This window comes from Camelina sativa, chromosome 4 (genome assembly GCF_000633955.1).
Source record: "Camelina sativa cultivar DH55 chromosome 4, Cs, whole genome shotgun sequence".
NCBI classification, from domain to species: domain Eukaryota; kingdom Viridiplantae; phylum Streptophyta; class Magnoliopsida; order Brassicales; family Brassicaceae; genus Camelina; species Camelina sativa.
The window spans coordinates 17,155,013-17,179,000 of record NC_025688.1 but is presented as its reverse complement, the minus strand read 5'-3'; the positions used below and the strand labels follow the sequence as shown (position 1 = coordinate 17,179,000).

At 34.8% G+C, this 23,988-nt stretch overlaps 5 protein-coding genes and 1 pseudogene across 5 annotated transcripts in view; 1 reads left to right on the top strand and 5 right to left on the bottom strand.

The window, feature by feature from the left end:
* LOC109132685 (pentatricopeptide repeat-containing protein At3g50420-like) overlaps positions 1 to 1,422 on the top strand; it is a 4,153-nt gene extending 2,731 nt beyond the window's left edge. The window contains exon 2 of the mRNA XM_019244703.1: positions 144 to 1,422. Coding sequence (XP_019100248.1) covers positions 144 to 1,356 — 1,213 coding nt within the window. The 3' untranslated portion in view covers positions 1,357 to 1,422. The remainder of the gene's footprint in view (positions 1 to 143) is intronic.
* LOC104780871 (dof zinc finger protein DOF3.4-like) lies at positions 7,161 to 8,423 on the bottom strand. Its single transcript, XM_010505412.2, has one exon. The coding sequence runs from the start codon at positions 8,355 to 8,357 to the stop codon at positions 7,410 to 7,412; it is 948 nt and encodes a 315-aa protein (XP_010503714.1). The 5' UTR covers positions 8,358 to 8,423; the 3' UTR covers positions 7,161 to 7,409.
* On the bottom strand, positions 11,662 to 13,650 carry LOC104780870 (GDSL esterase/lipase At3g50400). The gene is made up of 5 exons (XM_010505411.1): positions 13,374 to 13,650; positions 13,137 to 13,267; positions 12,673 to 12,918; positions 12,331 to 12,589; positions 11,662 to 11,955 (listed from the first exon to the last, which is right to left on the bottom strand). The coding sequence occupies exons 1-5, from the start codon at positions 13,630 to 13,632 to the stop codon at positions 11,732 to 11,734; spliced, it is 1,119 nt and encodes a 372-aa protein (XP_010503713.1). The 5' UTR covers positions 13,633 to 13,650; the 3' UTR covers positions 11,662 to 11,731.
* On the bottom strand, positions 15,054 to 16,541 carry LOC104780869 (myosin heavy chain kinase C-like). The gene has a single exon (XM_010505410.1). The coding sequence runs from the start codon at positions 16,461 to 16,463 to the stop codon at positions 15,054 to 15,056; it is 1,410 nt and encodes a 469-aa protein (XP_010503712.1). The 5' UTR covers positions 16,464 to 16,541.
* LOC109132518 lies at positions 17,189 to 18,483 on the bottom strand (annotated as a pseudogene).
* LOC104783978 (putative F-box protein At1g57580) lies at positions 21,762 to 22,394 on the bottom strand. The gene has a single exon (XM_010509065.1). It carries the CDS (start codon positions 22,392 to 22,394, stop codon positions 21,762 to 21,764), a length of 633 nt encoding a protein of 210 aa, XP_010507367.1.

Sequence of the window (23,988 nt, the reverse complement as noted above, 5' to 3'; positions counted from 1 at the left end):
ATGTACTGCAGTTGTGGAGACATAAAAGAAGCGCTATATGTCTTTGAGAGGATTCGTAAACCAAATTTGGTTTCTTGGAACTCAATTATTTCGGGGTGCTCAGAGAACGGCTTTGGAGAGCAAGCGATTTTAATGTATAGAAGGTTACAGAGGATGGTCACACCTCATCCGGATGAATATACTTTCTCTGCTGCTATATCTGCGACAGTGGTACCTGAATGCTCTATCCATGGGAAGCTTCTCCATGGACAAGTAACGAAATTAGGATATGAAAGGAGTGTTTTTGTTGGAACAACACTCTTGTCCATGTACTTCAAAAACGGGGAAGCTGAATCTGCGCAGAAGGTGTTTGGTGTGATCGCAGAAAGGGATGTTGTTCTATGGACTGAGATGATCGTAGGGCATTCTAGACTAGGAAATGGTGAATACGCGGTCCAACTCTTCGTTGAAATGTACAGAGAAAAAAATACAACTGATGGTTTTTCACTGAGCAGTGTCTTAGGAGCATGTTCAGACATGGCAATGTTAAGACAAGGTGAAGTGTTTCAATCTCTTGCCATAAAGACGGGATTAGATAGTGTTATGTCAGTATGTGGAACCATAGTAGACATGTATGGGAAAAATGGCAAATACGAAATTGCAGAATCAGTATTCTCTCTTGTGTCAAATCCGGATTTGAAATGTTGGAACTCAATGCTAGGAGCTTATAGTCATCATGGAATGGTAGAAAAGGCTCTCAGTTTCTTCGAGCAAATACTTGTAAACGGTTTCAGACCAGATGCTATAACATACTTGTCTTTATTAGCAGCCTGCAGCCACAGGGGATCAACGCAGGAAGGTAAGTTCCTGTGGAACCAAATGAAGGAAAGTGGCATCAAAGCAGGGTTGAAGCATTATTCTTGCATGGTGAGTTTGGTATCAAAAGCTGGGTTACTAGACGAAGCACTGGAACTGATAGAACAATCTCCTCCAGAGAACAACCAGGCAGAGCTCTGGAGAACTCTGCTAAGCGCCTGCGTTAACACAAGAAATTTGCAGATGGGACTGTATGCAGCTGAGCAAATACTAAAACTTGATCCAGAAGACACTGCAACACACATTTTACTATCGAATTTATACGCGGTTAATGGGAGATGGGAAGATGTAGCAGAGATGAGAAGGAAGATTAGAGGATTAGCTTCTCCTAAAGATCCAGGATTGAGCTGGATTGAAGTGAACAACAACAATACACAAGTTTTCTCCTCCGGAGACCAGTCTAACACAGAAGTAAGTCGAGCTCAAGATGAATTACATAGGCTAAAGAGTAGTATGTTGTACAGAGATCACCATCCAATGAACAAGATTCATTCCTTATAACACTTGTTTGTTCAGACTAAAAAGTTGTTCTAAAGAAGTATTGTCATTTCAATAATCACTTGTGAAACAGAGGAGAAAGTTATAAAAGTAAGCCAAAAAAAAACACAGACTTTGATACAGTAGTATACTTTGTTAATCTGGATGATTTACCTTCATCAGCTAAAACAGACTTTTTAAGCAAAACAGAAGAAATAAAGACTAATTTGGTTCACGAACGAAATAGAGAAACTAGAAAGAGGATCTTCAAGTGACTCTGTTCTTCAAGGTGCCTTGTTTGATATTTGTACTTGTGTTTTACAAATATAGGGATTTCAAATCCAATCAATAATATAAAATTTCAATAAGCCTGTTTAAGAAATTCCAGTCAATAATATTATTAATAGGTTGTCAATTGCTTTGTAGCCCAAATATAATAGAGAAAAAGAACAACTCAAATCGAAAAGGGATAACAGAAATTCAGCAATTCAAATAATAATAATAATCAAAAGACTAGTACTGATTAGATTGACTTCAAAGACGTGATCTTTAGTGTTGAGATGTTGGATGCATGGTCAGGTGTCCTTGCAGCATATTTAAGATCCAGTTCACGTGTCCTTGCAGCATATATAAGATCGATTTTTTTCATAAGCTCCACGTGTTCCCTCTTGATAATTTCCATATGGAGCTCATCAAGTTCATCAGGGGGAATCTCAGGTTCATCAGGGCTGCTGTAGCTAGGGGATATTGCCATGTTACATAACCAGTCCACGTAATCTTGCCCCTGGCGATGGCTACCAGCACACACGAGAACTCTAGCAACAGCGGGCAGATCAAATCCCGACAGCAATGCATATAGCTCCTCTGGTTTGTTCCCCCGGAAGTTGTAGGGCGCAAACGCACACTCTCTTCTGCATTTACACGGACAAGATTCCATCTGCTAATTAATACAAACGAATGTTAGACGAAGAAAACAAAAAAAAGTATCATCTGAAATAACTCTATTTAAAAAAACTTTATGAAAATAATGAAACTTCTACGTGTGTGCAATAATTATTAGAAGCCGATACAAAATTTGGTCTACCAACAGTATGAGATTGATGCTTAGATTTTAAATATCGTATATAAAAGTTGAGAGACTAAAAGGAAATCTTCGTTAACAATCAAGAGACCAGAAAAAAAAAAACAACGGTTGATATTTTGTGTGAGAATAAGAAATTAACTAACCAGGAGACCGGGTGTGTGGGTGCAGAACTTTGATAGGGAAAAGATGAAGAAAACAAAGCACAGCAAGTTTATGAGGACACAAATTAAAGAAGATGATGAATACTATATATATATATATATAGTTGAAGAGAAGATGGGGACGTATATATATATATACACACACAAATATGGAAATTTCCAAAACCCTCGATCTCCGTCGCATCACAAAGGTTTTTTTTTTTTTTTTTNATGCGCGATATCTCGCTAGATGTATTTATTATGAGTGAATATTTTATATAATAAAAGAAGATTTTCTTTAACTTTTGCCTAATAGTGTAACATTTGGCATTCTACTTTTGTGACACATGTTATTTTGTTTAATTTTAAATTTAACATTCTATTTTTTTATATAACTTTATTTTATTTGTATTTTATGTGGTGTATAGTATGTTAAAAAAAAAAAGATAATTGTTGTATAGTTTGTTTTTCTGAAATTTTTTTCAACATTGTTACAAAAAATATATTCTTTTCTATTTTTTAGTTTTAGCATCTAATATATTTCATAACGAAATCATACACCATAGAACTTAAAAAAAAATACTGATCAACCCAACTAAAAAATATAAACAAATTAAAACCAAATAAGAATAGAAAATGATTTCATATTTTTTAAGTAAAAACTGAAACCAAATTAATTTATGATAGATTAATTTGAAAATATAGAAAATTTTCTAATATATATATATACATATATCACATTATATTCAATAATCATATATAGTGTATTAAAGATACAACTCAAATTTGTATCTAATAGTATTCTATAAGTTACAGTTTGACTGTCTTTAAAACATATGTACTAAAGAAAAAGGGTATCATAACATAATTGTTTTATCTCCCCCATGAAATAACAGAAACTAATAGTTTCAAAATTAATTTATTGTTAATTATACTATTTATTTTAAAATAATTAGAAATAGAGACAAATTATAGAAGAAAAACATATTTATATTAAATTAAACACACTTTTATTTTAATGAATTTTATAAAAAAAATATTTAGACTTAACTTAGAGTATAAGATATTTTTTTGTGATATCGTATCAATAAATTATTTTAAAATTGACTTGTCATATTATAAAATTATTTGTTGTTAACTATTACTTTAATATATGAAAATAAAATTAATATATAAGACAACATAATTTATCTATCAAAGTAAGGTCACACATTTTTTTCTTAGAATACTTATCAGTTTTTTTTCCCAAAAAAAACTAAATTATAAATAAATTAATTTATCTTAATTATTTAATGAACAGAAAAAATTTAATTAATTTTGCTGTAACTAATTGTCCTATTACTATAAAATGGTTTCATACATTTCAAAGTAAAAACTGAAACCAAATTAATTTATGATAGACTAATTTAAAAATATAAAAGATTTTCTAATATATAAAAATTCACATTATATTCAATAATCATGTATATTGTATTAAGACACAATTCAAATTTGTATTTAATAGTAATTTATAAGTTACAGTTTGATTGTCTTTAAAACATATGTACTAAAAAAAACATAATGGTATCATAACATAATTGCTTTATCACCCTATGATATAACATAAAATAATAATTTCAAAAATTAATTTATTGTTAATTATACTATTTATATTAAAATGATTACAAATGGAGACAATCTATAGAAAATAAAAAAAAAAATATTAAATTTCACACAGTTTCCTTTTCAATGATTTTTTATAAAACTGGTTAAACTTATATTATAAGATATTTGTTTTGTGATATCGTTTTAATAAATTATTTTAAAATTGACTTATCATATATAAAAATATTTTTTGTTAACTATTACTTTTAGATGATGACAATAAAATTAATATATAGGACAACATAAAATTATCTATCAAAATAATTAAGTAAGATCTTATTTTTTTCTAAACTACTTATCAGTTTTTTCTTTTCCAAAAAAGAAAAAAATATAATTTATCTTAACTATTTAACAAAAATACCATATATAGTTGACTTTGCTATAAGTAATGGTCTTATTACTATAGTAACATACTGTTTAAATAATTTCAACAATATATTGTAATCAAAAATATTTAGTAATATGTACTTTACCTTTCCTTTTTTCATGACCCTTCTACGAAACAATATATAACATATATATATTATAAATTGTAGTTGAACCGTAGTATTATAAATATTATTTTTCAAGACATATATTAACAATTACATCTGTAAATTTCATATATAATTGAATAGAAACTTCATTTTTTAATTTCAAGTTAATAATGCGTACATAAACCACGCATCGCGTGGGCTACTTTCTAGTTTCTTATATGTTTAGGGAAAGTCAGAAACGCTTACAAGAGATCACTCTAAAATCTTTGTTAAAAGTACTATTCTCATTAAAAAAAAAACAAAAAGACTTATTTAAGAATTATTCAAATATTAAACATCATTATCTATTCTCACTAAGCCACAACAACTATCTCAACTGCTACAAGAAATAGCAGCGAGATATAACTAAATGTAAAATGATAACAACTGTGTACCATGAATAAGAGAGTTTCAATATCTGTGATTTTTGGTTATTTCTACACTGTAATTTTGATACTTCTTCATTGCTTACTGTATTTGGCTGGGGCAGCTTCATATTGGCTTGACCAAAGTATATTATACCTTTCAGATTTGGATTATGGAGGCAAGAACATAATGCTCTCTGTTTCATAGCAGGTGCACCAACGAAGAATTTAGGATCTCTCTGCAGAAACACAACTCATGTCAGCTTCACTTGTGTCACAACCCCCAAGAAAATTCGATTGGACATGAGATTCTCTTAACTTACATACAAGTCTACTTGTGAGCCAATTAGTTTGAAATTTGATCTGGAAAGGAGACTTCTTTGTGTTGTATTTTCTTCAAATGGGAATTCCACAAATAGGGTCCATGAATCACAGACAGCCCGCAAACATCTACCAGGAAAATACAATGGATATTATTAAACAGGAATCAACAGAAACGCATTAAGTTGTTTTGTATCTAGAGAAATCATTCAAAGACTAGAGTCTGAGCTAACATGGCTGGTTTCTCACACAAACATGATAGCAGATCATATTCAATCTTAATACGCAGGGATTGAGCAGTTGATATGCAAATAACATAAGAGAAAAAGGATTAACCTCAGCAGGTACTCTCCACAGCTAGCCCCGATGTCTTTAGATATAAGGTAATCAAGAAGGACTTGATGATCATAATGCAACTGACAACATAAAAAAGACGTGTCGCGTTAAGAAATCTCATCAGTGATTGAATAAATTACTAAAGCCTACATGGAACATAGCAGAAGAGATTCCCTTATGTGAATGCTTTATGAAAATTACCTCTGAAATAAATATACAGAATAGGACTACAGGATTGAACAAGGTTGATAAACGGAAGAGAATAGTTTGTTCCTCATCTTGAAGCAAATGTCCTTCCACGTTAAGCCTTAAGTTAAAAAAAGGCGCATAAGATCTCACAGAAATATGGGTAGGTGTTTGTAGAAAGGCAGTGTTTTTGTTGGAACAACACTCTTGTCGATGTACTTCAAAAACAGGGAAGCTGAATCTGCACAGAAGGTGTTTGGTGTGATCGCAGAAAGGGATGTTGTTCTATGGACTGAGATGATCGTAGGGCATCTAGACTTGGAAATGGTGAATACGCGGTCCAACTCTTCATTGAAATGTACAGAGACCAAAATACAACTGATGGTTTTTCACTGAGCAGTGTCTTAGGAGCATGTTCAGACATGGCATTGTTAAGACAAGGTGAAGTGTTTCAATCTCTTGCCATAAAGACAGGAATAGATAGTGTTATGTCAGTATGCGGAGCCCTAGTAGACATATGTATGGGAAATATGGCAAATACCAAATTGCAGAATCAGTATTCTCTCTTGTGTCAAATCCGGATTTGAAATGTTGGAACTCGATGCTAGGAGCTTATAGTCAGCATGGAATGGTAGAAAAGGCTCTCAGTTTCTTCGAGCAAATACTTGAACACGGTTTCAGGCCGGATGCTATAACATACTTGTCTTTATTAGCAGCCTGCAGCCACAGGGGATCATCGCAGGAAGGTAAGTTCCTATGGAACCAAATGAAGGAAAGTGGCATCAAAGCAGGGTTCTTTAGATGAAGCACTTGAACTGATAGAACAATCTCCTCCAAAGAACAACCACGCAGAGCTCAGGAAATCTCTGCTGAGCGCCTGTGTTAACACCAAAAAACTTGCAGATGGGACTATATGCAGCTGAGCATATACTAAAACTTGATCCAGAAGACACTGCAACACACATTCTCCTATCGAATTTATACGCTGTGAATGGGAGATGGGAAGATGTAGCAGAGATGAGAAGGAAGATTAGAGGATTAGCTTCTCCTAAAGATCCAGGATTGAGCTGGATTGAAGTGAACAACAGCAACACACAAGTTTTCTCCTCTGGTAACACAGAAGTAAGTCGAGCTCAAGATGAATTACATAGGCTAAAAGAGTAGTATGTTGTACAGAGATCACCATCTAATGAACAAGATTCATTCCTTATAACACTTGTTTGTTCAGACTAAAAAGTTGTTCTAAAGAAGTATTGCCATTTCAATTCGAAATCACTTGTGAAACAGAGGAGAAAGTTACAAAGTAAAGATCACATAGCCAAAAAAACATAAACTTTCTCTGTTTTCTAGTTTCCGAACACAAATACTAAAATGACAAAGACACACTAAGAGATCAAAGAACAGAAACCCCAATAGAGAGACTAAAAAAGAAGGCAAAGAAACTGAAACCCTCTAGCAAAGGCAAAAGCTTTGATGTAAAGTCATCTCATTTGAGTGAGTTCCCTGGTGTCGTGATGGAGAGATCCGGCCACGCAAAGTACTCACCAGAGACAAACCCACCGCCGACGTTGCTCTCTAAACCCTCGAACTGCCACGTGGCTGGCATCGGAACGGCGTGATGACCACCGTTACTCCCTGCATTCGTCGTCCCAGCATCACCCACAGTTGAAAACGGCCACATCGCTCTTCCAAGCCCAAAGCTGACGTCATCATAACCCGAACCGAGTCCGATTCCGAATCCGCCGAGTCCAATAACCGAACCGGATCCGTGTGTGGCCGTCGCAGCAGCGTTATGGTTCAGCATAGAGGTGAAACTACCGCAGAGAGACAAAGCACTCCCCTTTGCGTCACTGTCAACGCTGTGAGTACAGCCGTTAGAGATAGACGAGTGAGGGAAGAGAACAGGCGTAACGCAACGAACGCCGTTAGCGGAAGAGACGACAGAGTTAACGGCAGAAACAGAGGAGGAGGCTGAGTTGGAAGAGGAGCAATTGCGGGAGCGTTTAGCGCCTTTGCGAGTACCACCGCCGACGGGAATGTCACGGAGAGTACCACCGTGAGTCCAGTAACGACGACAGCCTTTGCAGAAGTGACGAGGCTGAGAGAAGTTGTAGTTGTTGTAGTAACAGAACTTGGTGTTGTTTGAGTCGCAACGAGGACAAGGAAGCTGCTCGTTGTTCGGAGCTGTTACACCGTTAGGCTTCATAACTATCCGCCGTGAGTCACCGGAGTCAGACGTCGGCATAACCGGAGAAAAAAAATGGAAGCTTTTTGTTTGTTTATGGGGGTGGAAAGAGCGGGAATCGAAGGTAAAGGTTGAAGCTTTTATTGTTTGGGTTTGTAATAGAGAGGTAAAGGTTGAAACTTTAGGGTACGAGAGAGTGAGATTTTTTTGGTTTTTATGGAGATGAGAGAAGAGGGGAGAGAGAGACATGCGCAGATAGAAATGGGGATGGAGAGGAAAGTTTCAGGCTTTATTTTTTATTTTTGACAGAGGGTGTTGGGTTAATTAGAGGCCACGCTCTTGTCTTTTGATTTTGTCTTTTTATGAAGATTTTTTTTTTAGGAATTGGTTGAGTCGGCTATGGATTATTATTGTAAACAGTGTTACGCTCTGTTTTTTTTCACCCCTGTGAATAAACACTACTTAAGTCGGCTCTCTTCATACGTAGACGGCTCTGTTTTCAAAGTTTTCAGGTTTGAACAATGAATAAAAAACATTAAAAGTAATCACATCTTTAACATACATTACTTAAGTGCCTGGGTGGTGAACATGAAGGTAAAATATATTTTCTTATGATCGTCGCAATATTTGACTATAGTGTATAGTGTGGCACACTATCTCACATATTTGATGCATATGGAAAATGAGAAAACGACCAAAAAAAAAACTTCAACGAGGTAATGATTCACCGTTGTGGTTTTGTTGATATAATTTTGGGTACCTGCCTAAATCATCTGAAAAAAAACATCATGATGTATATTTTAGTTTTGTCTTTACCAACCTTATAAATCAGTTTTTTGACAAAACGAGAAAAAGATAATTATTGTACTTATGTGACTAATAATGTTGAAAGTTTGGTCATCACGTTTGCTTTTATATATGTTTAAAGTTTAAATTACTACTAGTAATGAACAACAGTCAAAACTAATAATAATGACATAAGTAATTTTTATCTTCTTCTGTTTATAACGAAGACAAGTTGATTATAAAAACCAAAAAAAAAAACAAAATGATAGAGTAGGTCGCAGTAGGCAACACAGGTTAAAAAGACTATTGGGGTTATCAATGCGTACGGTCATTTCCAAGTAATTCTACATTTATCTTTTGAGATTCTTTCCATTTTTCTTCAAATTTTTCATGCATATATTTCAATATATAATTATATAACTAATTTACTACTGATTTCGCTTTTAACCAATATTTTTGTTTTGCTAAAAAAACAATATTTTAGTATCCGTAACTTATAGTAGTATAGTTTTTATTCAAATGAATGATTTTGTGTAACTCATAAAAAAATCAATATTTTTGTGTCGTAAGCGTAAATCATCTGCAATTAAAAAAGAATAAAATGAATGTTCCAGAAAGTTGGAAACAAGGGACACGTTTTTCTATCGTCTTCGTTACAAAAAAAAATATTTGAAAAATGGATAATTGGATTTATTGTATTACTTTATTTGAGAACGAAAATTAAAGTATTGTTTTATAATTTGTTGGATCAATCACGCAGGCTTTTGAAATTAAAGTCCAAAAAAAATGATCTTGTTTCATTTGTTCGCTGTCTTAGAAAAGACAATACTATATTGTAATGTACCAGAAACCTTTTGTTTGTTTATTACTCTATTTATAGATTGTTCTCTTTCGAATACTTTTACAAATTTGAATCCAAACTATATTAGACAGGTGACAGTCGTTTATAAAAAAAAATCGTTATTTTTAAATTTAAAACGGTAGTGGCGGCGGGCGGTGGGGACTATGCTCGTGTTTCCATCACTAAAAACACCAAAATTTGTATTACTATGAATGATCATTGATCAAACTATATAACTACATTCGCGTTAGAAATTATTACGTTGATTTGATTATGACAACCGAATCAGAATCTATCTTAGTCAATATACAACAACCAAATTTGTAGTGGAGTTTGATCTCTCAAGGACCACAATAAACACACTAAATCTAAGCAATATATATTTTATTATACTAAGATTTTAAAGTAAACATCATAGGACGAAAACAAACATATAACCTTTTCTAAAATAAGTAGTAAAAATACAAATAAAAAAAAGTTGTTCATAAGATACTCATCCGTTTTAAACTAAATGATCTCGTTTTTTACATTTTGTTACATATGGAAAACATATAAGATGAGCATGACAATTTGAACAACTTGAGGGTATGACAAATGAGTGTATGATCTAGAGTAGTAGGATGGCTTCATGTTTAGTTCGAAATAGAGATTGAAGAACTTGTTAATAGAGAGATAAGGAAGAGTCCGCAATCAGAGGAAAATTGTGTGATAATAATTCTTCACGCCTTGTCCCGACCTTCCCATCATTCTGTCTCTCTCCGCATTTCTCGTTCGTTCTTATCTTTTCTTTATAAACAAACAAATGTATAGAAATATATTATTATTGACGACTTTTAAGAACGTCAAGAGATACCCTATAAGACTCAGAAGATGATTAAGACAAACAAATCCTAGTATGTTTTTATTTGTTTTTAAAGTATAGTATTCTCATACTGGTCTGGTCTATATAAATGTTGTGACAAAAACCTTACAAATACGTACGTTACGTAGCAAAACGGGTAAGAGAGAGAGAAGAAAAAAACAAAACTGGTCAAGGAGACAAGAGTGAAGCTGTCGGGGTCGGGGTCGAAGGAGGTGGATAAGCACGCGCGGCCGGAGGATGATATGACCCACACTTGACACTACTGAGCCACCTCTTCCCCCACTTCAACGACTTTCTCTCTCTTCTCTCAAGTCGCTTTCACACCCAAAAACAACGAAACTTGTAGAAAGAGAGAAAGAGAGAGAGAGCGAGGTGTGGTGTGGCATGGTTTCTGTGTGTTGGTGCTATGGGACGATGTGTCCTATTTGTTTTTTGCAGCCGTCCTTTCGTTGTCGGATATTCGAGTCCGGACTCCGGACCGGTCCTATCAGATCAAAACCACTGACACCCTCCCCCTTATTCCCTCCTTCTCTTTCTTCTTGTCTTTTTCTTCCTCAATCCACTCTGTTTTCTGATTCCAATTGATCCAATCCAAGGGGTACGTTTTTTTTTGTTTGTCCTTTGAACGTGCATGAAAGAGAGCCAAAGAGGGCTAGCTTCGTCTTTTTCACGTTTATCTTTTATGGCATTAACCCAACGGTCCAATAGTTTTTTTATCCTCGGTTACCAAAAATAAACAAGTATATAACTGATTATTCCCTTCGCTTTTCTATAATTTTACTTTGTTTTTTTCTTTAAAAAATGTGGGTGAGTTCTTTTACTCATTTCTAGTGTGATTCTTAGTATCCGACACTTGTAGATTCCAAGACAAATATCCCTCTATAATAGTATCAACTTCAAACGTTAAACAATATGGCTTAAATTTGTTGCGCAGCTTGCGCTTGAACATTTTATGAAAACCACAATCTACAATATAATTTGAATTGAAAAAGATGAAAAAAATGTTTTTATAGATAATATATATAACCATTAAAAAAATGATTCTCACAACAGTCGAAAAAGAAATTACATTTTTTTTTTTGTTAAAGAAGAAATTACATTTTTTTTAAGAGACAACAAAAAAAGGGTAAAATCTCAAAGGTCACGAAGATGGAGGACGTTGAAGGGAGTAACGAATTTGGAGTCACCGTAAAGCAATTTGTCAGCAATGAGAAGATTAGCCGCTTCGGTAGGATGGTACGCGTCCCAGAAGACATGCTTTGACCGGTCCGTACAAAGGCTCGATGTTGGTCCACATGGCAATATCCCCGCCAATCTCCCTTTCGTCTCACAGCACGCCTCACTCGCCGTCCTAAACCCTATCCATCATTCATTTTCCATAACAACATATTAATTCCGTAATTAACATTATTTATGATTAGTCAAAGAAACAATTCTAAAATGAATGTTAACGGATATCTAAAATCCTAACAACTAAATTCATACTATATAGATTGTTAGGATTTAACAAGGCTAAAACTAAACTATTTTACAAAAACTAATGATCTTATATAAAAATTAGTTACGCAACGTTGTTCAAAAGTACTCAAAACTCAAAACCATGCAATGATATTATATACTAACTTTTTACAAGTAAAGAAATAAATAAATTTCTCTTATTACTAAAATCCAACACTCTTAAGTGATCACTAGATGTTTTGAAAGGCCCATGGGCTTATAGTAAATAATCTTACCGTAGTTTTTAAAGTTGACAATGAGGTCCATGAATAAATCATAAACGTTGGCATGAACGAAGTGTGCGTCTTTGAAACTGTCTTTCAATTCCACCATCAAGAGATCTTTGAGACGAGCATTGTACTGAAGAGCCAATTTGTTTGCCAAATCAACACACTGCTTATCTTGCAGTTGATTGATTGATTTCTGGTACGGTATACATCCAATTGGAGCCACATTTCCCACCACAAATTTCCGAGCGTCCAAATCATATAATCTCTACATTTGATTTTTTTACAAACCTTCAATTAACGTTAACTACGTATAATAACTTTTGTCAAATGTAAGTTGTGTTAACGTACCTTGAGCTGGTTGCGGAGGTGACTAATCATGTCATCAACAAAACTATCAGGAGTTTGTGTTAGCCTTGCTTGAGCAGCGACAAAAGGGACTAGATAGTTGTTGAGAAAATCATTTGAGCCGATGACTATGGAGAATAATGACTTTCTAATGTAATCTCTAGCCTTATCTTCACCTAAAAGCTTATCAAATTGCTTCCTTGTATTGGTAAAGTAATCGACTTGTATGTCCATTCCTAATCGATTCCCCTACAAAATCGTAATTTTTCAAATTGTAAAACATATACACAAGTCCATTTTGCATATGTCTGTACACAACCAAACATAAATTTTGAGTCAAAAAGCAAAATTTAACACATATTTATAAAAATAATTAACATAGAATTTTATGTAAACTTTTCCCACCAACCAAACGTGACACGTAATATACGACAGATAATGTGTGCATGGAGACAAAAGAGGCTTACAAATACACTTCCTGTAGCATTGAGAATTCCACCAGCACCTGATGCATAGCTCACACCATTTAATATTGCTTCACCACTTGCATTTGGTGCTAAATAAGGTACTGCATAACTTGGCTGCCCTAACTTTTCTCCTATAGACAACAATATAAAATTTAAATAAGCATTAGCATGGATGATGATTTTAAAAAATGAAATTTTGATTTATATTTTGGATGCAACACTTTTTTATAAAATTACCAACGATGTCAGCTATGGTACGACCATTGGTAAACCGGCCGGTTGGATTTCCACGAGATGGTTTAAAATCGATGCCGTTAGGAGGACTATTGGCTCTAGACAACGTTTGAAAGTAATTATTATTTCCTGCATCTACAAGTGAATCACCGAAGACGAATGATGCGGCTAAGGCGTTTTTGTCTCCTGCGCTAGCAACTCTGAAAAATATCGTTCCAAAGAAGAAGAATGGGACGAAGAAATTAGTTTTTTTCATTGTCATGAATATATGATGATTCTGATTTTTAATTTTTGGTTTTTATTGTTCTTTGACAAAGTCGAGTTTATATAGATAACTCTTTTGACTGGTTAAGAAGGTATGAGACGCAACCTCATGCATGTGTTAGATTTTGAAACCGGGTTGTTTAACAAACAAAGGGCTTTTGTTATGGTCAACATATTTCCAATACTTTTTTAATTATTATTACAAAACAGATAAAGTTAGGACACCAACACTGTTGTGTGTTATGGTTTAGAAAGTTTGAAAATAAACTATCCCTGTTTTATGGTTTATACTCCTTAACTCCATATAGCCTCTAAATACATCATCCTTCTAAACAATTTTATTTAATTAGCGAATTTTGGGTTTTTCTCTTTATTTTCTGGTTGGGAAAATAAGAAGCTATGCATCTCAGATTTACGTATTATTTAACTATTATTATGCATAGTCGTCATGGAAATAATATAATTACATATTGAGATTTGATTTTTTTTTTTTTTTTACTAAATACCGGAATCGAACGTGAAATCTCTTAACCATCGAACCACCACCAACTTCTAAGATGTTGAAATGTGTATACAATTTTGTTGTTTTTTTAACTTGGATGTTGGATCCATGTGATTATAGTTTTGTTGATCGGTGTTAAATAATGAACCGTTTGTTGAACCTGAGATGAATTTGTAACAGGAAAACAATCAATATTATTTAAAAAAGGGCCTAATGATGATGTCTGATGTTGTGTGTTGTGCATGACGCACCAAACATCACATTATTAAAATGATTCAATGAAAGTTGAATTAACTTCATTGCCGTTGGACCACTTAAAATCATAATCCATCATGTCCCATTTTCTTATGTAAGAAGAAACTTTGACTAGTAGTAAAAAAAAATTATAAAGTAACATACGATTGAAGAATGAAAATGACAAAACAATAGTGCCAAAAGGATGATCACTTCCTTACTCAATTACTCACCATATGACTCGTGTCCACTTCAATTCCTATGGTCGGATAAACGAGTAGCTAGAGTCGGTCCAGAAGACTTGAGAGCTCTGATTAGATTCACAAGAAAGAGTAATGATTTTGACAACTAACACAAGAATTAAAATTTATGTTATCATTAGTGTTTTAAGGAAAGAACTCTAACCATAAAATTCATTCTTGTGTTATGATTCGAGTTTATGAACTCTAAATCATAAATTTTATTGATTCAAATTTTGCAGTTTTGGTGGAAGTAAGGTTCTTCTCTGAACCATTAGAGTTGTATGTCAAACAAATTGTCTGAATCTCGGTTAAGGCGAACCGGAACTCAATGTAATTAAATTTGCTTGAAGCTTGTTGGATCAATCACTTTAATATAGTTAATTACAGTTACATACACATTTGATTAGTTAAATGTTGTTTATAAACACAAAAATTCTTTAACTACTTTTTGGGGCTAATCCTCCCTTGAGCCGAGAAGCTAGGAGCTACCGATAACTCGGACGGACCACCACCACAACTTAACTGATCAGGCAACCGAAACTCCTGATTCACCATCGGCGGTGATCTCTCCGACACACGCCACATCTTGACCGACCTATCTAAACTCCCACTATACACAATCCACCTTCTCTCACCGGTAGCCGATTCTTGATCTCTCTCCACAGCCAAACACTTAACCGGACCAGCATGTCCGGTCAAAATCGAAAGACAAACATGTTCACCACCACAACCACCTTCTGGTCTCCTCCACAGACGTATCCCTAAATCAGCTGAACCACTAAACATCAAGTTCCCCGCTGCGACTAGACAAAGCACGGCAAGTTTATGACCTTTCAAAACGCCGCCGTTTCTCATATTATTCTCACGTTCCCAAAAATTAACGGTACCGTCAGACGAACCGCAGTAAATCATCGTCGCGCTCTGATCAACCGCGATCGCCGTGACGGCGCAGTCTTGTTTCAGCAACGTCTGAGAGAAGAAATGTTTCGTCTCTTTCGCTTGATCTTCTCTTCTCCATACCTTAACCGAACCATCAGCTGAACCGGTGAAAACCAAACCATCAAAACCCGAAACGACTGCGTTCACCGCGTCTTCATGAGCGCTCACAGATTCCAAACACCGCAGATCCGAAACCCTCCAGACTTTAAACGTTTTATCCCAAGATCCAGAGTACAACAGCCTCTTATCTTCGCTCAACGCGAGACACGAGATCGCGTCTAAATGTCGAAACCCTAACGCAGCGCTGCTACGGTTACGTCGCGTGAAGTTGAAGTAAGAAGAAGGAACGATAGAGTTTCTTATGTAATCACGTAGGTTAGGCATTGTACCTACACGACGGTGAACGTTTGATTCTTTAGACGAAGCTTTCCACACACGTATCTTCCCATCTTGATGACCGGTGAATATTTTATCTCCTGCGAGTACAATGGCCTTAACCAATCCACTATTCGATTTGAAACTCGAGAATTCAACATTGTTTTTCCAAACCCTAATGTTCTTGGAATCAGATCCCGTGTAGAGTAAGTCACCTGTTGTAGCTAATGAATAGATATGACCTTCTTCGCGAACAAGAGATCCCAGGAGAATGTTTGGAGAGTAGTTTGTTTTTTCGTCTTTGGAGGTATCCCCCGTACCTTTCGCCGAATGATACGGCGAGTCTACGGCGGATGGATCGACTTGTACGGACCATGGTGATTTAGATAATGGAGAAGAGGAGCCTTCGGAGGGAGAGATGTCGACGTAGGTTATATCGTAAATGTCTGGATCTGGTATGGTTTCTACTTTATTTAGTTTTGTAAATGCTTGGCCATTTACATCTCTGCTTGAACCTTTATTATGCTTTGAAGACATAAGAAGAAGATTAATGTGTTGTTTTTGTTTTTTTTGGATTTAGACAGATTTTTTTTCGATTATGGAGAAGGAAAAAAGGTTGGGGACGATGGCGTGTATATGGAATTTATGGAAATTATTTTTTAACGTTCTATTTATGGTTTCTTCAAAGTTGGAACCGTTTATTTCGGAATAGAATTCTTTTAGAGATGAAGAGGAAGTATAATCTGATTTCTATTATTAGGTTTGATTACATATTTGATGACCAATCAATTGAATATTATTAGTAAGAGAAAAAAGAAAATTTACAATCTACTCTTTTTCATTTAAAAAAGTACAACATCTCAGCTAGTCTACTCTATTGTTATAGTAGAAGAAACATATGTACATAATGAAAATATGATTTTTAAAAATTTGAATGTACACATGTGTGAACATCTTTAGGTTTCATCATGCTTTTATTGATTCATAATAGTTTTATTTGTTTGTCAAAGAATTCATCATAGTAGTTGGTCCATAAGATAGACATGCTTTTCTCAAGTTATTTCCAATAGAAGAAGTGTTGGATGTCGTTATGTTGAAGTGTTTAGATATTTGAGAGATTTTGTGCAAACTGTTTGATAACTTGAAATTAAAACTAGCATGCATATTAAACGTTGTGTGAAGAAAGAAATAAGACAACATATAAAACACATAGTCATTGTCATTGACCAAAAGACACAAGTACTTCACACGTGATACGAAGTCTACTCCTCTCTTCTTCTTTTAGTGTTGGAATTTTCCATGTCCAAAATCTTGGACGGATGTTTCACTGTCTTCTCCATCATTATTGGTTTCTTTTTAACTTCTTCGACGACCGATCTTTTCCTAAATTGCTTTTCCATTTTTCCTGATGAGTGTGCATCACTCACCAGTCCCATAATAGATGTTAGAGTGGAGATCCTTGGATTATCACAAGCCAATATCATCTCCTCCTCGTCAATTCCTATCACAGATGACGAAGACGGTGTAAACAAAAAATAGTCTAGAGATGCATCACAACGCCCTGGAATCGAACCCATGTGTCCCCACTTGTTAGTTCTCAAGTCGTACCCATGAACCACCCGTTGTCATTGTAGATTCTACAAAACTCCTCCCTCAACACTAAACACTTCCCGTCGTAAGCTGCCACCTACCAACGAATCAGCCTCTTTTCTAGCACTCCGTACCTAAACTGCCTAACGAGGACCAGTTTGGGATCAATGAGAGTATTTTCGAGGGCGTAAACGTTAACTACTCCCTACGTCTCCGATATCAAGGTTAGGTTGTTATTGTCGGCAGCAAACAATGTTTTCAAACTAAGTTCCTCGGGGAACTTGGTCAAGATTAGTCTTGTTTGCTCTGTTTCGGGGTTGAAAGCAAGGATGCTTCGGTCATTTCGTAGCCAGTGAAGAGATCCGTCCAAGTAAACAGGTGTTTTCATACGGTTATCGAGACTGCTTTGGCTGCAAGTAATCTTCGTTTTGGAAAATCTCCATGAACCTCCGGCGTTAATCTCGAATTCATACGTCATTTTGCTGCACTCTCTCCGCTCGTCCATGCAAAAAATTTTGAAACTATGGGTGGTTTTATCAATATGATCAACCGCTAATCCTATGTACATAGTGCCCCCAGGATAGAATTTTAGACGACTATGGAATTTCCTTGACCTAGGATGATCCAGGAATAGAAACTTCTTTGTGAGAGGATTTAGGACGCATAGACTATCAATGGAGAGTAGAAGAAGACCAGAGCAAGAGCCTAGAATTGGAGACACCATTTAGTTATCTTTGGTTCTAGGTGAGCTAGAATCACCCAAAGAGTGGTAGCAAAGCAAACTAGAGCCATACATGGAGATGTGAAGTAAACCGGATCCAAGCCGAGAATAGTATTCAGATTTAAAATATGGGTCGTTGGATATATGTGATAAGAAAGCTCTATTTGTGCATTGCATCACTGCTAAAGATTTGAGATCCAGTTTGAAGAGAACTTCGTCGAAGAGATGCCATGGTAGGCCATCCATGATCTGATAAAATTTTTGCTTCCTTGTTGTGGCGGATCCAAAATATTTTTTAGATTGGGGCACTATATAACAAAAATTTTAAATTAAAAATAAATTAGACAAACATAAAAATAAGTTGTATGATAAATTTATAAAACTATAGAATTTTAATATTTTTTCTATATTCAATAACATTTTATCACTATTTTATTGTCATTTTATCAAAAATCACTATAGAAAATAAAATAACATAATTTACAGGTTTTAATGATGAAAACTAATTTTACAAAACTAGACAAAAAAAAGGATTCGTCTATCTAGAGAATTTCCCATTATATCAATTAATCAAAAAATATTTATTTACTGTAAATATGTTTGAAAAAATCATTTCAATGATGCTCTAATTATTCTATCATAAACTTTTCTTAATAATTCGTATGTATCATTTACACACAAAAGAGAAAAAAAAAATTGTTGGATGCGTTAGTTTGTGAAAATAAAAATTTTATGTGAGTCTTTTAATTTAAAAATTTTGGGTTAAAAAATTTGTATTTTTTTTTATTACATTGGTTTTGGGCTAAGGCATGGCTTTTGTTTTTAGTTAGGGTGTGGCATTCATTGGACCAAACATAAAATGTATAAAGGAAAAAAACAGTGTGGGGCACGTGCCCCACCCTCCCTCGCCTTGCATCCGCCCTGCTTGTTGCTTAATTTTTTGATTTATTGACGTTAGCAGCAAATTCCAACAAGGAAACTGATTTGGAAACTGGTTTTACAGTTTTTATTTCTTAAAAAAAAAGAAACGTTTTTAAAAAAGAAAATTCATATTATTATTATTATTTTTTTAAAAATTGTCTTCTTCTATCACTACTCATAATTTTATTTATTTAGATTAAGCACTCCTATTTTGTTTTGACATCTTATTCTCATTCACTAGATATAACTTTTTACACAGAATCCTCATATAATGATCTGAACACAAGAATAAGAATTAAATAAATAAGACGTAAGAAGAGGATTAGTGTTTTTTTTTGGTTGGATTTAGACAGATTTTTTTCGGTTGTGGATAAGGAAAAAAAGGTTTGGGATGATATATATCTACATATAATTTATTGATTTTTAATGTTCTGTTTAGACCACGTGCATTGGTTAGACTCTCACCAAATTTTTCATTAACAAAAGAAATAATAAATATAAAATAATAATTAACAAAAGAAATAATAAAATATAAAATAATAATTTTTTATTGTAAAAGAAAGTTTCTCAGAGATTCTGTTTTGAAAATCGTTCTCACCTTTTATAAGAAACTCATAATAGAAAAATATTATACTATATTTTATTATTTCTTTTTTAAGTGATATATTTTTACGAGAAACCTCCAGTGCACATCCCATTATAGTTTCTACACAATTAGAACCCTTTATCTCAGAATAGCATTCCTCTAAATATGAATACGAATTATAGCGTTTGGCCGACAAGAAAAACTAAGAATACGAATTATAGCTGCGGGGAAAAGAAAAAAAGAAAAATGGGAAGTATATATGGAAAAATGTCATTTAAACCATGAATTTTCAAATTTTGGTCGTTTAAACCATAAACTTTGTTGTAGGCCATTTAAAATATCAACTTTTGTTGATTAGCTTTTTTAAACATGAAATTTCGTTGACCAAGCCAAAAAAGACATGACGTTAAATTCGATAATTGACCTACTAACAGACGTTACTATGCCGCTAATCATTTTGTTACTGACAAAACGACGTTGTTTTTAATAGAAGTTTTAATTCGAAAAAATATCATTTAAACCATGAACTTTTAAATATAGGTCATTTAAACCATGAACTTGTAAATGTATGTCATTTAAACCATGAACTTTCAAATTTCTGTCATATAAATCATAAACTTGTCCTGGGCGCTCGGTAAAAACTAGACAACCTGAAAATTTGGTTATCGAAGCAAATCGAAAAAGGCCTAACCGTTCGGCGCAATTGATTTGGGTAATCCGGATTTTGGTTCAGTTCGGTAATCAGACCGATTAGTTTATTAGAAACCGCAGAAGTATATAAGCCTAACCGGTTAAACCATTTAACCCTAGTTTAGTTTCTCTCTTCTTTCTTCGACTCTGCCTCATAATGCGATTCTGAAAACGAGAAAGAAGAACATCAATTCATCCTTCTTTTTCGATCTTTGTTATGTATCTTGTGTCTTTTTGTATTTGTGTTGAGTCTTTTTCATTTATTAGGACACTACACTAGAGTTTGAAGGATTGATCATTTTTTTTAGGACACTACACTAGAGTTTGAAGGATTGATCACATTTTTCATATATTATGGTTTAAATGACAGAAATTTGAAAGTTCATGGTTTAAATGACATACATTTACAAGTTCATGGTTTAAATGACCTATATTTAAAAGTTCATAGTTTAAAGGACATTTTTTTGAATTAAAACTTCCATTAAAACGACGTTGTTTTGTCAGTAACGGAATGATTAACGGCATAGTAACGTCTGTTAGTAGGTCAATTATCGGATTTAACGTCATGTCTTTTTTTGTTTGGTCAACGAAACTTCATGTTTAAAAAAGCTAGTTAACAAAAGTTAATGTTTTAAATGGCCTACAACAAAGTTCATGGTTTAAATGACCAAAATTTGAAAGTTCATGGTTTAAATGACATTTTCCCGAAGTATATATATGTATATATATATATAGCTTACATAATCCATTTTCTGTTTGTAGGTTTGATTACATATTTCATGCATGACAAATCAATCGAATCTAAATTATTAAGTGAAAAGAGAAAATTTATAATATACACTTTTTCATTAATTTACAAAGTACATCTTCTCATTTACAATACTGTTTTATAATTTATAATAAACTATAATAAAACTGTACAGTACTGTTTTAGCAGAAGAAACATATATTATGAAATATGTTTTTTTTTTTTGAATGTACACACATGTGAAAATCTTTAGGTTTCGTCATGCTTTATTGATTCATAATATAGTTTTTTTTTGGTTAAAGAATTCAAAGCATGTTTTGTTAAAGGTCGTTATATATGTTGAAGTTTTAGATATTTGAGAGATTTTGTGCAAAGTGTTTAATAACTTCAAATTAAAAACTAGCACACACATATTAAACGTAGTGAACAAAGAGAGAAGAAAACTTATAAAAGCACATGTTAATTGACTAAAAGACACATGTTGTCTACTCCACTCTTCTTCTTTTGTTGTTGGAATTTCCCACGTCCATAAATTTTGACAGAGGCTTCACCATCTTCTCAAACAGTATTGGTTTCCTTCTATCTTCTTCGACCTATCGATGTTTCCCAAAATTGTTTTCCCCTTTTTTCTGATAAAATTCCATCACTCACCAGTCTCATAATTAATCTTACAGAGGAGATGCTTCGATCACAAGCCCGTATCATCTCCTCTTTCCCCTGAAGTCCTATCACATAAGATGACGACCGTGCAAACTGAAAAAAGTCTAGAATTGCATTGCACCACACTATAATCGAACCCATGAGCCCCCAGCTGTTAGTTCTCAAGTCGTACCCATGAAGCATTCGTGCGCTAGAGTTGTCGTAGTCATTCTTAGTCTCCTCCATCAACACTAAACACATGCCGTCGTAAGCTTCCACGTTCCAATGAATCAGCCTCTTTTCGTCCAGCACTCCGTTCCGGATCCGACTCCCGAGAACCCACTTGGGATCAGTGAGAAAATTCTCGAGGGAATAAACGTAAATCACTTCCTCTGTGGCCGATATCAAAGTTAGGCTCTTGTTGTCAGCAGCGAACAAGGTTTTCGAACTCAGTTCCTTGGGGAATCTGGTCGGGATTAGTCTTGCTTGCTCTGTTCCCGGGTTGAAAGCGACGATGCTTCCGTCGTTTCGTAGCGAGTGAAGAGATCCGTTCAAGCAAACTGGTTTTCTCATACGGTTGTCGAGATCGCTTGTACTGCAAGTAATATTCGTTTCCGAAAATTTCCATGAATCTCCTGCGTTAATCTCGAATCTATAGGTCGTTTCGTCCAAGTTTTTGTTGGTGCGGGATTTAGCACCCACGACATACCGATCTAAACCGAAGGTAAACTAAATAGACTTTGCACATTAACTAAACCGAGGGACTCCCTTTTAGGCTAGCTAAACGGGCCTATAAGCAGAATTTGAAGATCAGAGATTTAAAGAAAATAGACTTATTTTATAATCAATGTATTCATATAAATAGAGAGATATCCTCTCATTGTAAAGGATCCAGCAATTAATACAAGAACCCTAATTCTTCTTTGTTCTTGAGAAAACTCTATCTTCTTCTTTAAGAAATCATAACCCCTCTTTATTTTCTACCTTTAATCCATTGTTTTAGAGGGAGATCTTAAGTGAATTTGTTCCCCACTCAAACAAATTCATTGTGTGAATTCTAGATTCAACAATTGGCGCCGTCTGTGGGGATCCTTACACAAGTTCTACGTTTCTTCTCTCTACTACCAAACCTAAGACAAACCAGAAGATCAAGTTCAACCATCCGAACCGCCTCCTTGCAAGGCGAGTTACCGGCAGTTCCCGACGAACTAGAAGACGAGTAACCTATCTACGGATTGCCCCAAACAGTAGCTTTTCGTGGAACTAGATTTCGTTCCAATCCGAGCTCTCGTCTGAATGATATTGCAGTTTCTCTGCAACATACTTTATCCTTCAAATATAGATTCGTCTGTTTTCAACCAGCCAGCCTCGGGATCGATTTTCCGGATGCGTACAACGAATCAGGTCGTGAATAACCTATCTATGGATTGCCCTGAAAATAAGCTTTCCATAGAACTCAATTTCGTTTCAATCGGAGTTGTCTTCAGAGAGATATCGTCCTCTCACTGCCGCATATTCTATATGTCGAAATTAATATAGATCTGACGGGTCCCGACCAGTCGATCTCTGACACGATTTACCAGCCGACTCCGCCGAACTGGGTTATGATTAGCCTACTCATATATCGCCCTGAGAATCATATTTCCATAGAAACCGGTTTCATATTGATTGGACATGTCTGCCGAAAAATATCACCGTTTGTCTGCAGCATACACAATCTGTTAAAACACAGATCCGTCTTCATCGCACCAGGCAACCTTCAAGATCGATTTCCCGACAAATTACTATGACCCAGATTACGCACAACCCATCCACGGATAGGCTTTAGAGTCAACTTTCCGGAGAAGGCGACCTCAACCCAATCCAAAGTGTCTATCGAAAGTTATCGCCCTATTTCCGAACTGACACATCCTGTTCAAACTATAGTTGTCAGTTCGTCATCCCGACTTGGAGAGCAGTTTGCCACCGATCTAGATGGAACCTAGAGCCGGTATACATATCATTCTGAAACTAAGAGGTTTATATTCCCAAAAAAGCCAATCTCAACTCAGTCCGAAGTGTCTACCGAAATTAATCACCCTACTTCCGAACTGACGCATCCTGGTCGAAAGTCTAGCTATCAGTTCTCCGTCATGACTTGAAAAGTAGTTCGCCGCCGATCTAGAAT

What these genes read in the sequence shown, in the direction of transcription:
- LOC104780871 (XM_010505412.2), bottom strand. Translation starts at nt 8,357, where the DNA reads ATGTCTCTCTCTCCCCTCTTCTCTCATCTCCATAAAAACCAAAAAAAT.
- LOC104780870 (XM_010505411.1), bottom strand. Translation starts at nt 13,632, where the DNA reads ATGACAATGAAAAAAACTAATTTCTTCGTCCCATTCTTCTTCTTTGGA. An exon ending in TACCATAGCTGACATCGTTG is followed by an intron (nt 13,268 to 13,373) that starts GTAATTTTATAA and finishes TGTTGTCTATAG; the next exon opens with GAGAAAAGTTAGGGCAGCCA. An exon ending in ACCTCCGCAACCAGCTCAAG is followed by an intron (nt 12,590 to 12,672) that starts GTACGTTAACAC and finishes AATCAAATGTAG; the next exon opens with AGATTATATGATTTGGACGC.
- LOC104780869 (XM_010505410.1), bottom strand. Translation starts at nt 16,463, where the DNA reads ATGTCTTCAAAGCATAATAAAGGTTCAAGCAGAGATGTAAATGGCCAA.
- LOC104783978 (XM_010509065.1), bottom strand. Translation starts at nt 22,394, where the DNA reads ATGAGAAAACCAGTTTGCTTGAACGGATCTCTTCACTCGCTACGAAAC.